This window comes from Leptodactylus fuscus, chromosome 8 (genome assembly GCF_031893055.1).
Source record: "Leptodactylus fuscus isolate aLepFus1 chromosome 8, aLepFus1.hap2, whole genome shotgun sequence".
Taxonomy (NCBI): Eukaryota; Metazoa; Chordata; class Amphibia; order Anura; family Leptodactylidae; genus Leptodactylus; species Leptodactylus fuscus.
Window position 1 is genome coordinate 12,773,285 of NC_134272.1, and position 13,540 is coordinate 12,786,824.

At 42.8% G+C, this 13,540-nt stretch overlaps 1 protein-coding gene across 1 annotated transcript; it reads left to right on the forward strand.

The window, feature by feature from the left end:
* The first annotated feature begins 774 nt into the window (after positions 1-774).
* LOC142217105 (astacin-like metalloendopeptidase) lies at positions 775-13,274 on the forward strand. The gene is made up of 13 exons (XM_075285297.1): positions 775-831; positions 4,629-4,671; positions 4,985-5,035; positions 6,410-6,460; positions 6,566-6,718; positions 7,440-7,557; positions 8,511-8,689; positions 8,772-8,856; positions 11,337-11,464; positions 11,564-11,813; positions 12,191-12,323; positions 12,632-12,863; positions 13,270-13,274. The coding sequence occupies exons 1-13, from the start codon at positions 775-777 to the stop codon at positions 13,272-13,274; spliced, it is 1,485 nt and encodes a 494-aa protein (XP_075141398.1).
* Positions 13,275-13,540: the final 266 nt, after the last annotated feature.

Here is a 13,540-nt window from a genome sequence, read left to right on the forward strand (position 1 = left end):
AGTAAGGGCAGTGACATGAACCTATACCCTCATATTATACCAGTCATGAGCCCCCTCACATTATACCAGTCATGTGCCCCTCACATTAAACTAGCCATGAGCCCCCTCATATTATACCAGCGATGTGCCCCTCACATTATACCAGCCATGTGCCCCCTCACATTAAACTATCCATGTGCCCCCTCACATTATATCAGCCATGTGCCCCATAACATTATACTACCTCCGTGTCCTTTCACATTACCAGCCATGTGCCAGCTCATGTTATACCAGCCTTGTACCCTGCTCCCATTGTACTAGTCCTGTGCCCCCTACCATATAGGAGCTATGTGTTACTTCATGTTCCCTGCTCACAGCCTTGCACCAGCCATATTGTTATATCAGCCACGTGTCCTCACATTATAGAAGCCATGTGCTGACAGACTCATATTCAGGTAAGTGCGTTATGCACGCGGCACTACAAGTCCCAGGCCTGACTGACGTGTGTATCATTTGCACTCTTGTCACCCTTCTTCCCACCAGTTCTTTCCAATAAACACATGTATAAGTACACGTATGTTATTATACAGGACGCTTACCGCTACATACACCTTGCATTGAGCTGTCAGTTCAGCCCCTCATCCCGCTATATTTAGCCATGGCCTCCTATTCATGAGATGACTTCATCCTATTTATAGAGTCTTCGCCAGTCTGAAACATAAAAGAATCCAGAATTTTATTCACTTCTAAAAATACCGCGCAAAAACATTTCTGTAATAGGATCAGACACGCAAAATGGCGGCGTTACCCGTAGCAACCAATGAGACACGGATTTTCAGTTCTGATCCTGCAGTAAAGAAATGAAAGTTAAAATCTTATTGGTTGCTTTCGGCAGCATTTCAGATTAGGCGCATGGACCCCAGTGGGTGCACCGGTTTTGATAAATCCCCCCAGGACTTAAAGGGGTGGTTCAGGATATACAATTTTTGTCAACAAGGAAGGGGAAGTAGGAAGTAGGAAGTAGGAAAAGCTACAGGAAGCGACTAGAGGCTGTTATCTTTGCAAAAGGAGGATCTACTAAATATTAATGTCACTTTTCTGTTGAGGTGCCCATACTTTTGCACCGGTCAAATTTTGGTTTAATGCATATTGCACATTTTCTGTTAGTACAATAAACCTCATTTCAATCCTGAAATATTACTGTGTCCATCAGTTATTAGATATATCAAACTGAAATGGCTGTTGCAAATACCAAAATATTTAGAACTAAAAATGATTAAGATTAATAGGGGTGCCCATACATACGACTGTATATATATATATATATATATATATATATATATATATATATATATATATATACTAGTTTTTACCCGCGACCCCTGCAGGACCCACCTGGAGCGGTGTGTAGGCTTGTTCCTTTGCCTTGTGTCCGCAGTGGGTCCTTCCTACACTTGTGGGTCCATGGACCCTCGGGGCCCACCCTGCGGCCCGCTGGAACTGTTTACCTCCTCTCCCTCCTGGCGCCCACCACCCCCCTTTCTCCCTACCTGCTTCCCCATGTGGTCACTCCTTCCTCCTCCTTTGCCCCCCAGGAACGTGCCCCCTAACCCCATGCCCCCTTCTCCTGTGTTACCTACTCCGTGCCCCCTTTTTCCCCCTACCCCATGCCCCCTTCCCCTGTCTTACCTACCCCGTGCCCCCCCACCCTACGGCCCGCTGGAACTCTTTACCTGGTCTCCCTCCTGGCGCCCACCACCCCCCTTTGTCCCTACCCACTTCCCCATGTGGTCACTCCTTCCTCCTACCCCATGCCCCCTACCCCATGACCCCTTTTCCCCCCACCAGACCCTGCCGACCGTGTGTTCCCTTTCCCCCTACCAACCTGTGGCCCCGGCCTCACCACACCCTGGGCTTCCCGTGCACCGATGTTCCGACTTGTAGTGTCCAGAGACGGCAGACGCTGCGGAACAGCTGGCCGAACCGGCGTTCCTGAGCGCGGCGCAGGCGACCCCCTGCCTGACCGCAGCAGAGTACTGCAGGCCCGTGGTGAGGCCACACAGGTGCCCCAGAGTAGAGGCCCTTGTGCAGGACGCTCCGGACCTCTCAGAGACGCCATGTTGGTATGGACGACGGCAGGACGATAACTCCGCCCACATAGAGAAGCGGCACCCAATCAGGTGAGCTGCTGAAGGGGCTGGGATGACGTCATCCCAGGTCCTACAGCGTGCCAGGTCCTGCAGCGAATTGAACCGTGAGAAACACCGGGCACGGGAGTGAATTGCGGTGGTGTACGGGAATTCCATGTAGCCTATCGTTCAATCCGGGACCCAAGGTATGTATGTGCGCATTTTCAGACAAATCCGTTCGCCTGTGTAGGTGTGATTGAGGAACAAACATCCAAACACACATACTTTCACCTTTGCAATATTAGTAGGATATATATATATATATATATATATATATATATATGTAATGACCAATTTACAATTTGAGTTGTGAAAACCCTAAATCAATGCTACAAACAGTCATCATTGACCCGTCCCTGGAGAAAGCCCTGATGACCTGATAATGGCGGCTTCTATGGTGACCTCATCTGAGGGTCCTCTGATGCTATCGCTTTAAGGGGGCTGATAAGTAGGACAATGTAAGACAGTGACTACAATCTCCCAGGCCATGCCAATAAAACATGGAAGTTGTCAGACTTGTCTGAGCGGGTCTGAATTTTTTTTCTTGATTCAGGTCCTGACTGTATTTTCCCTATCTGAGGTCTGAATTTTGTTTTCTGCTCTGAGGGTCTCAATTGTTTTCTCTGATTTAGGGTCAGTTTGGTTTTTTTTTCTTCTATAGTCTTATTTTTTTCATATCTGGGGTCTGGGATAATTTTTTTATGATCTTCTGTTAATATATTTAGGAGGACACCTCAAAGTCATCTCCAAATCCCTCAGTGTGAACCAATCCTTAGAGGAATGTCGGCCAAACCTGTTTAATATGGTGGGACAGGTCCATTATCTGATATGTACGGACTGGTATATGAGATTGTATATTACGTCTTGTAATTTGGGGCTTTGAAGAAAAACCCTAGGGGGTCCAACTCTCCACAAGGAGGACACCCTGGAATGTCCTACGTGAAAATTCTGGGATCCACTATCAGATTACGAGGTGATGGATTACTGTGGATCCCCTGGTGCTCTGCAAAATCCACCTGTAGCTATACGCCCAGTTACACAAAGCATGGAGGAGATGCCACCATATCACCGCTCTTATCTGGGAAAACAAAAGACCTCATCATGGGCCATTGTTAGACAAGTTACTACAGATCCTGAACATCAAAGTGGAGATTTGTATTCAGTGGGGGGTATATGGGGTATATAAGTAGTAAGACCATTCCAAGACAAACTGGCCCTACAGACCCTGAAGAAGTTGTGTAGACATCTCAAGAGCTTCACCATGATCATCACCAACACAATGAGGAGTCTTCTCCTGGCTGTCCTATGCGGCGTGTGCTTAGCTTTTCCATCTCCGGTGAGTATTTGTGGGAATTGGGCATCCATTTTTAGGACATTTAGGTATTCTGGACCCAAGATACAAGGGATATGAGTAGGTCATGGAGGAACTTACTGGTGCATAGCGTGTATATAGCCTTGTATCAATCACCTAAGCAGGTCATGGCCGTGAGAGTTCTGCTGATTACGATGGGATATCCCAAAAATCTCATGTAACAAATTAATAGGAAGCTATACTAATAATAACCCTTTGTTATCCACATGATCAGCGGCATCCGGTATACCCGGCTGCCACTTATCTCCGTTGTTTTAGAGTAACAGTCGTTCACAGCTTCCTTATCTGTAGGATAGTTCTTACATATTGGATTGTATGTTGTATTTACAAAATCAATTTTTTATCAATTTATGGCACAGACTGTTCTTTTCTCACACAGAATTTTGTTTTGTGACATAACGATCCAGATTTACTATTGTGGTTATGACAAGACACTGATGTAAACCTGGAGCATCTTTGGCGCATTTCTTTCGCAACGTGGGCTACAATTTTTCAACATGGGTATGAAATCTCAGAAATCGAAGTGACTTATAAGAATCACAATGCCCCAAAATAGTGTGAAGAATTGTGTCCGTCAACTAGAATGTGCCGAGTCAGTCTTAGGATCCATCAGAGTTATCCTCCAGCATCAGTCACTGTGATAAAACTGGTGTAGTATCAGACTGTCTGTCTAAGTATTAGGAAATCTGGGCCATCTTGTCTCACAAATTGGTTGTTATTTTTCCTGTTCACAATCTTGTTACAAAATGTAATTTGTGATTCTGTGGTCATAAAAGTGATTTCTGTTTGCCAAATTAATTTTGGGTAACAGAACGAATGGTGTAAAAGCAATTAGTTAGGATCAAATGAATTCTGTGCGACCAAAGAAATTCTGATTGTGTTTTGTGCGACAAAATGAGATTTTGTGCTCAAAAATAGGATTTGTGACATAAAATGAATAATGTACACAAAATAAATCAGAGCTTTTTTTTTGTATTCACAAAAAGTGAATTCCGTGTTGACTAATTTCCTTTTGGGTCACACAACACATTGTGGACAAGTGGCGCCCTCTATGTCTTGACTAAGGAATTGCTTTTTTTTTTAACCAGATATTACATCAAAGGAAGAGAAGAAGCTCAGAAGATGCGACAAGTAAGAGTTAATAGATTCTGATTTCCTTTACAAATACATTCATATTGCGATGGGGCAACCAATATGGCAACTATTCCATCTGTCACCACCTAGTAATGTGGTCATACAGAAGTAGAGGCCTTACCCTTGATGCACTTGAGTCTATATGTCCCAATTACTTGACATTGGTGATTTATATGGCTTTAATATCAATTTTGTATCCACTTATCTGTAAGACTCAAGCTTACCAATAGCAGTGCTGCAGTGTAAAGCATGGGGGAAAGACAGAAAAACAGCATGAACTATTTATCGACTCCTGTCTACTACTCCACAGGTACCGAACCATTAATCCAGGGGAATCCGACAGAAGAATCCAGTGGTGACCGTAAGTTATATGCTTCCTAATGTGAAGCCATGAGGTTAGAATATATAGTAATATTAGAATAGAATATATCATGTACATGCCCAAACCTATAACGAGCTAGAAGACATAAGCAATTTATTGTGTCACCAAAAAAAACCCCATTTTTAAAACAAGTTTTTAGTTTAAACATATTTTAAATTCTTTTAATTTATTTATTTTTAATTTCCCATTTAATTTTTTTTTTTACTTTTATATACTGAATTTTCACTCTGGCCACTAAGCCTAATAATAGACGGACACTTGCCAATTCTATACAGGTTTTCTTAGCAGCAGTCGCCTCACTTACATCACAGACAGGATAACAATAGAAGATAACACCTCTATAGATAACACAACTGAGCCATTATTACATCACTACTGAGAATATTCCCACTTATTATATTGTAAATATTAGAAATTCCAAATTAAAATCTAATTTTTTGTCCCCTAGGTTGCACTATTGTGCTAGTATTTTCCTCTATGACGTGTCTGGCAGTACAGGTTGTTGTCGGCCCCCACCCGTACATGCAGTGCGGCGTCAGGAGCCATCAGACGTATAACAATAAGGCTCTTTCGAGTGGTATTTGAGGTCTCGCCGTACACTCAGCACATCCCGAGCAATCAGTTATTGGAGATAATGGTCCGATTATATAAATTGTTAATAAAAGTCTCACACAATTGCACAATCCTACAATAGCGGGATGGTACAGTGGCATATATTAACCCTTGTGTATGTCCTACATAGACATGTCCATGGAATGAAAGCTAAAATGCAAGACAGTGCCTGCACAATGCCACTCAATGCTCCAAATAAACAAGGCTCTGAGAAGAGTGCCTCCTTAATGGAGACCTGTAAGCCCAATGACGTACATTGACTGATCGGTGCCGTCACCCTGAGCATTTTGGTGTTTCTTTCATCCAAATCTGTTCAGTTATTCCAAAGATATAAGCCCTGATAGTGTTAATGCAGATTAAAGGACACCAAATAATTGGGCGGGAACATAAAACACACCACACCCCCATAAATCCACAATGTTACCACCCACTTGGCTAATATACCCTGAACACTAAAAGAGCCTATATCTTTGGAACGGCTGAACGGATTTGGATAAACAAAGCACCTACATGTTCAGGGTGACAGTGTCAGTCACATGATGTATGTCGTTGGGCTTCTGCTACTTGAGGGAAGGCACTACAACCATCATTCTATAGCTTAGGCCTCATACACACAAACCTATTTTTGTCAATAACAGGTAGGCCCCATGTCCACGGCAGATCCTCGTGGAGGCCATGGGTCCTATTCCTGTCCATTTTATGATCTCTTCTTCACTTTCCTTGTTTCGCCGTGTTTTACAGATGCCGGGCCGAATCCGAGCTGGTTCGACATAATTCGCAACATCAGAAGCGGTAAGGAACTCATTTTGATTTCTTCTAACTTTATCGATGGCTCCGTATTAAAGATATCATTTCATGGTGTTAATATTCCCCCAATGACCATATTTTATTACCCAGAACCCTTCCTGGATGGAAAATATGTCATCAGAGATTTGGACATCGCTTATAGGATTGGAAAAAGTTCAGATCCCTATCCGAATAAGGTCAGGCTGTGGCCCATGTCTCCAGATGGATTTGTCTACGTCCCTTACTTCATATCCAGTGATTTCGGTAATGATTGTATGGTCTTGACAGTTCTCTTATACATGTGTAGTTGTAGCAGTGCTCCGCCCCCGCTCAATTTAAAACTTGCCTTGCTCCACCCACGCTTAAGCAAGATCACACAGCTTCTTACCATGATGGCGGTTGTACAAAGGCCAATGGTCTCAGCTCTAACGTCTCAAGTTTAGGCAAGGTTTCTGCAACAAAGTGACGCCATATGAGTCTGCTACCTGGACATTTATCATCTCAAAGTTGCAGCAATGCTCCTCCCCTGCTTAGTCCAAGACTAACCTTGCTCCACCCCTGCTTAAAAGGAATATGTTATAATCTTTATAATATATTTCTTAAAACTTTTTCTAATCTGGTTCTTTTTCTGATTGTAGATTTTTTTCTTTATTAATTATGTTGTCTATTCATGGCTAAGGGGGCGGACATTTTGCCTAAACTTCTATTTTCAGCATTTAGTGACATGCTTTACAGCAAAGTGACCATAAGCAGCAATAGTCGGGGGGCTGACACATTGAGGTCTATTGGAGAAATTTTTTAGACATCCTCTTGTGCAGGAAGGGGGAGTAGATGAGCTGTGATGTAATGATGGATCTGTGGTGTTATCTATAGAGGTGTTATCTTCTATTGTAACTACCAATAGTCTTTAGAGATTGTTCCGCATATGAGCAGTGGCGCTGGAAGGATCGGAGTCATGTAGCTGATATTTTTCTCTGTTCATTAGGTTCCTTTGACAACATCGTAATTACATCCTGCCTAAAGGACATTGAGGACGTCACCTGTATGCGCTTCACAACACGGACAAATGAGACCGACTACATCAATTTTGTGTCTTCTACAGGGTACGTTCCGATAGCGGATGGTATGTCCAGAGCTAAAATCCTAGTAGTGCACATATTCATTCTTATGTCAACTTTATCTGTCTGGAAAACCCCTTTAAGACCCCTGACACTAATCCCGGGGGGATTTACTAAACCCATATAGAGGGGCCCCCACTTACCATATGCTATCTATAATTGTTCCCTCTGCCTCCCCATAGCTACGCCCCTGATTTACAGTGGGTGCGAAAGTATTCAGACCCCTTTACATTTTTCACTTTTTGTTTCATTGCAGCCATTTGCTAAAATCAAAAAAGTTCATTTTATTTCTCATGAATATATACTCGGCCCCATCTTCACCAAACCCCCCTCCCCCAGAAATGTAGGTATTTTTGCAAAATTTAAAAAAAAAACAAAAAAAAACTGAAATATCACATGGTCACAAGTATTCAGACGGTTTGCTGTGACATGTATATGTAACTCACATGCTGTCCATTTCCTTCTGATCCTCCGTGAGATGGTTCTGCTCCTTCCTTGGAGTCCAGCTGGGTTTAATTACGCTGATTGGACTTGATTAGGAAAGGCGAAGACCTGTCTATATAAAGTAAGACCTCACAGCTCACAGTGTATATCACAGCAGAATCAGGAGGTCAAAGGGACTGACCCAGGAGCTCAGAGACAGAATTGCACAGTGGTCTTCATAATCCTTAAAGGGATTCTACCATTAAAACCCCTTTTTTTTTGTAGATAAGACGTCGGAATAGCCTTTAGAAGGGCTATTCGTTTCTTACCTTTAGATGTGATCTCCGCCGCGCCGTTCCTTAGAAATACCGGGTTTTACCGGTATGCAAATTTCTTCTCTCGCAGCAATGGGGAGATCTTTTGAGAACCTACCACTTCCCCTTCTCCTATATGTCACATACTATCCATGTTTCCTATCCTGTACTTCACTACAGCTGTCATCTTCTGTCTTGTAGGTGCTGGTCTCAAGTGGGTCGCAGTTTTGGTGCCCAGAGCATCTCCCTGGATAAATCGGGATGTATTTGGGGAGGGGTTGTCACACATGAAGTTCTGCATGCTCTAGGTCTTCACCATGAGCACGTGAGACTCGACAGAGATAAATACGTGGAGATTAAGTGGGATAATATCCAGCCGGGTAAGTTCCTTGACACAACATTTGATCTTGATACGATTTTACAATCTATAGAAGGCCGAGTAACCCGACATTCTCATTACAGATACAAAATCGAATTTTGAAATAGTCACCACCCATAACATAGATCTTACTACATACGACTACAACTCCATTATGCACTATACTAAGTGAGTATATACTGTATTATATCAATGCATATATGGTTTACTACCTGGATTCTGAAATGAACAGTTGCCCATCCCCCATACATAGATGTCATCTGGAAGCAATATCTCCTGACCCTAACCATGGGGCTAATGGCAAAACTATAGATATCCCAAATGGATAAGGGAGATGTCACAGTACAGGATAATACACACAGTGATGTCACAGTACAGGATAATACACACAGTGATGTCACAGTACAGGATAATACACACAGTGATGTCACAGTACAGGATAATACACACAGTGATGTCACAGTACAGGGATAATACACACAGTGATGTCACAGTACAGGATAATACACACAGTGATGTCACAGTACAGGATAATACACACAGTGATGTCACAGTACAGGGATAATACACACAGTGATGTCACAGTACAGGGATAATACACACAGTGATGTCACAGTACAGGATAATACACACAGTGATGTCACAGTACAGGATAATACACACAGTGATGTCACAGTACAGGGATAATACACACAGTGATGTCACAGTACAGGATAATACACAGTGATGTCACAGTACAGGGATAATACACACAGTGATGTCACAGTACAGAGATAATACACACAGTGATGTCACAGTACAGGGATAATACACACAGTGATGTCACAGTACAGGATAATACACCCAGTGATGTCACAGTACAGGATAATACACAGTGATGTCACAGTACAGAGATAATACACACAGTGATGTCACAGTACAGAGATAATACACACAGTGATGTCACAGTACAGAGATAATACACACAGTGATGTCACAGTACAGGATAATACACACAGTGATGTCACAGTACAGGGATAATACACACAGTGATGTCACAGTACAGAGATAATACACACAGTGATGTCACAGTACAGGGATAATACACACAGTGATGTCACAGTACAGGATAATACACACAGTGATGTCACAGTACAGGGATAATACACACAGTGATGTCACAGTACAGGGATAATACACACAGTGATGTCACAGTACAGGGATAATACACACAGTGATGTCACAGTACAGGGATAATACACACAGTGATGTCACAGTACAGGAATAATACACACAGTGATGTCACAGTACAGGGATAATACACACAGTGATGTCACAGTACAGGGATAATACACACAGTGATGTCACAGTACAGGGATAATACACACAGTGATGTCACAGTACAGGGATAATACACACAGTGATGTCACAGTACAGGGATAATACACACAGTGATGTCACAGTACAGGGATAATACACACAGTGATGTCACAGTACAGGATAATACACACAGTGATGTCACAGTACAGAGATAATACACACAGTGATGTCACAGTACAGAGATAATACACACAGTGATGTCACAGTACAGGATAATACACACAGTGATGTCACAGTACAGGGATAATACACACAGTGATGTCACAGTACAGAGATAATACACACAGTGATGTCACAGTACAGAGATAATACACACAGTGATGTCACAGTACAGGATAATACACACAGTGATGTCACAGTACAGGGATAATACACACAGTGATGTCACAGTACAGGGATAATACACACAGTGATGTCACAGTACAGGGATAATACACACAGTGATGTCACAGTACAGAGATAATACACACAGTGATGTCACAGTACAGGGATAACACACACAGTGATGTCACAGTACAGAGATAATACACACAGTGATGTCACAGTACAGGGATAATACACACAGTGATGTCACAGTACAGGGATAATACACACAGTGATGTCACAGTACAGGATAATACACACAGTGATGTCACAGTACAGATATAATACACAGTGATGTCACAGTACAGAGATAATACACACAGTGATGTCACAGTACAGAGATAATACACACAGTGATGTCACAGTACAGAGATAATACACACAGTGATGTCACAGTACAGGATAATACACACAGTGATGTCACAGTACAGGGATAATACACACAGTGATGTCACAGTACAGGGATAATACACACAGTGATGTCACAGTACAGAGACAATATACACAGTGATGTCACAGTACAGCCCATAAAACGCTGAAGAGCCTGCATTTCAGGGCAGATCCAGGGAGTGAGTGGAGGCGTCTGGGTCTGTCCTGATACTCTGAGTCCATGAGTTCATGCGGCTGGTACTAAGTCACCCATATAGTTACTTTATTATTACTGTTTAGTTAGTAGCTCAGACAAGCAGGATTTTGTTTCTTATTATTTTGTCTGAAGTTAAGGCTGTATTTTATTTTGCAGTTTTCTTTTTTCTTTTTAATAAACTGTTTTTCTGCAAGATTTGTGTCCCCGTCTCTGACTGGTTGGGTCCGCACCACTGCTTCTACCGAGCTACCTTCCCCACAAAATATACGAACTTGGCAGGACAACCTATTTGAGTTCTTCATATTAGGTACTCAGCTTACGTGTTCTTGTTCTCTCCCAGCAAGGCGTTCTCCATTGATGGATCCCTGCCCACCATTGTCGCTGTTAATGACAGTTCTAAGGAGTTAGGACAACAGTTCGTCATGAGTAAATTGGACATCGTAAAAATTAACCGTCTATACAACTGCAGTAAGTAAATATACTGAGCGCCATCTTGAGTGTTAGTCCTTGAAAGTACTGGCCTAAAATGAGATGTAATATCATTTACCCGCTGACTTTTTTAAATAGAAATCAATAGTTCGCTCAAAGTTTCAAAAGCATCGTCTAGGACCACCACGACCACAACTCCTAGGACCTCCACGACCACAACTCCTAGGACCACCACGATCACGACTCCTAGCACAATCACCACGACTCCTAGGACAACCACTACGACTCCTAGGACCACCACAACCACGACTCCTAAGACCACCACAACTCCAAGAACCACCACCACAACTCCTAGGACCACCACGACCACGACTACTAGGACCACCACCACAACTCCTATGACCACCACAACCACGACTCCTAAGACCACCACGTCCACAACTCCAAGAACCACCACCACAACTCCTAGGACCACCACGACCACGACTACTAGGACCACCACCACAACTCCTATGACCACCACATCCACGACTCCTAGGACCACCACCACAACTCCTAGGACCACCACCACCACAACTTCTAAGACCACCACCAGCACTGCATCTACCACTCAAACCTCAACCAGCACTACTGCCAAAACCACTACAACCACTACAAAACCAACCACAATGAGAACGACTACCACCACAACCAAAGATGTGAAGCCTTTCCTCAATGGTAAGACGACTATTCCTGTTGATCCATATGTATTGTCCATGGTTTATAAAACCTTGTTAATATTCTCACAGGTTGTGGAGGAAACTTGACAACACCAGAAGGAGTTTTCACATCTCCAAATTTTCCACGCAGTTACCCCGATAATGCCTACTGTCACTGGAATATCACCACCGATAGAAAGGTAATTGTCAGGGATTATCTATCCTTCAACATGTCTTCGATGGGCACCTACGATCTAGGACAAATGGTCTAGTTATCATGTGCCTTCAGCTTTGGTACTACCATAAGGATGAATAGATTGGTGAGGTTTCCCCAAAGCCACTCCATTTGCATTTGACCATAATATGGACGATATAGAAATAGATAAATAAGACACGTAACTCCCTAAGAGGAGGATCTAGACCACTTGTTCTTGGGGTTGACTGGAGTCTCAATGGTCGTAATTGTAAAAAATTTAACCCAAGTTTTTTGTTTGTCATTTTGGTCCAGTTCAGAGTCACCTTCACAGACTTCGACATCGAGGGCAGTAGTAATATGAATTGTCACTTTGACAAGCTGAAGATCTACGATGGAAGAGATTTCAATGCCATGTATCAGCTCAAAGATCTCTGTGGGCCAAAACTCCCATCACCAATTACTTCTTATGGAAACGCCATGCAGTTTGTTTTCACCAGTGACTTCAATGTGGCATGGAAAGGATTTCGGGTAGTCTACCAACCAGGTGAGTCATAGAGGTCCTCCAAAGATCTGAGGTTCCAAACCTTTAGGTTGTCCTATTTTGAAGAAAGCCTTTTCTACTCACCTACGAGGACAAAATCCTTTATCCTTGTGCTGGTTCTTGCCCCCATCTGGGGATAGGAGGGCTTAGAGCTTCCATCCCTATGAGAAGACCATGGGAATATGGATCGCTGAGAAGGTTCATACTACTCCTGGAAATGGGCCAAACCAACATGGTGGCATCTTCTATACCAAAAGAAGCTCAATCTACTAACATTGTGATCAATGGGAACCAAAAAGTGACCAGTTTTGATGGTTCTAGCAACCTAGTTATCGGTTTTCTGTGGGTGGTGTTGCCTCCTTAGCGGACTACCCCTTTAAGTAAACTTCCTGTATTTGCTTTCTTGCAGTGTAACTTATGGAAATAGAAGATTCACAGAATATTGTAAAATTGCTGAAACGCGCCGACCCATGCTACGCGACCAGAATGGATTCTATTATTGTTAATATAATGTATTTGTCTTGTGTTTCTTTTACTCCCTTTGTATACGTGGAAATATATTATATACGGTAGAACACTTGTGTTGCGTTTTACTTGGTGATGATATGCTATCATTTATGGTACGGTTATCCCTTTATGTGGCCGAAGCGCCTATGGTTCCCCTTAGGTCTCAGGGCGCG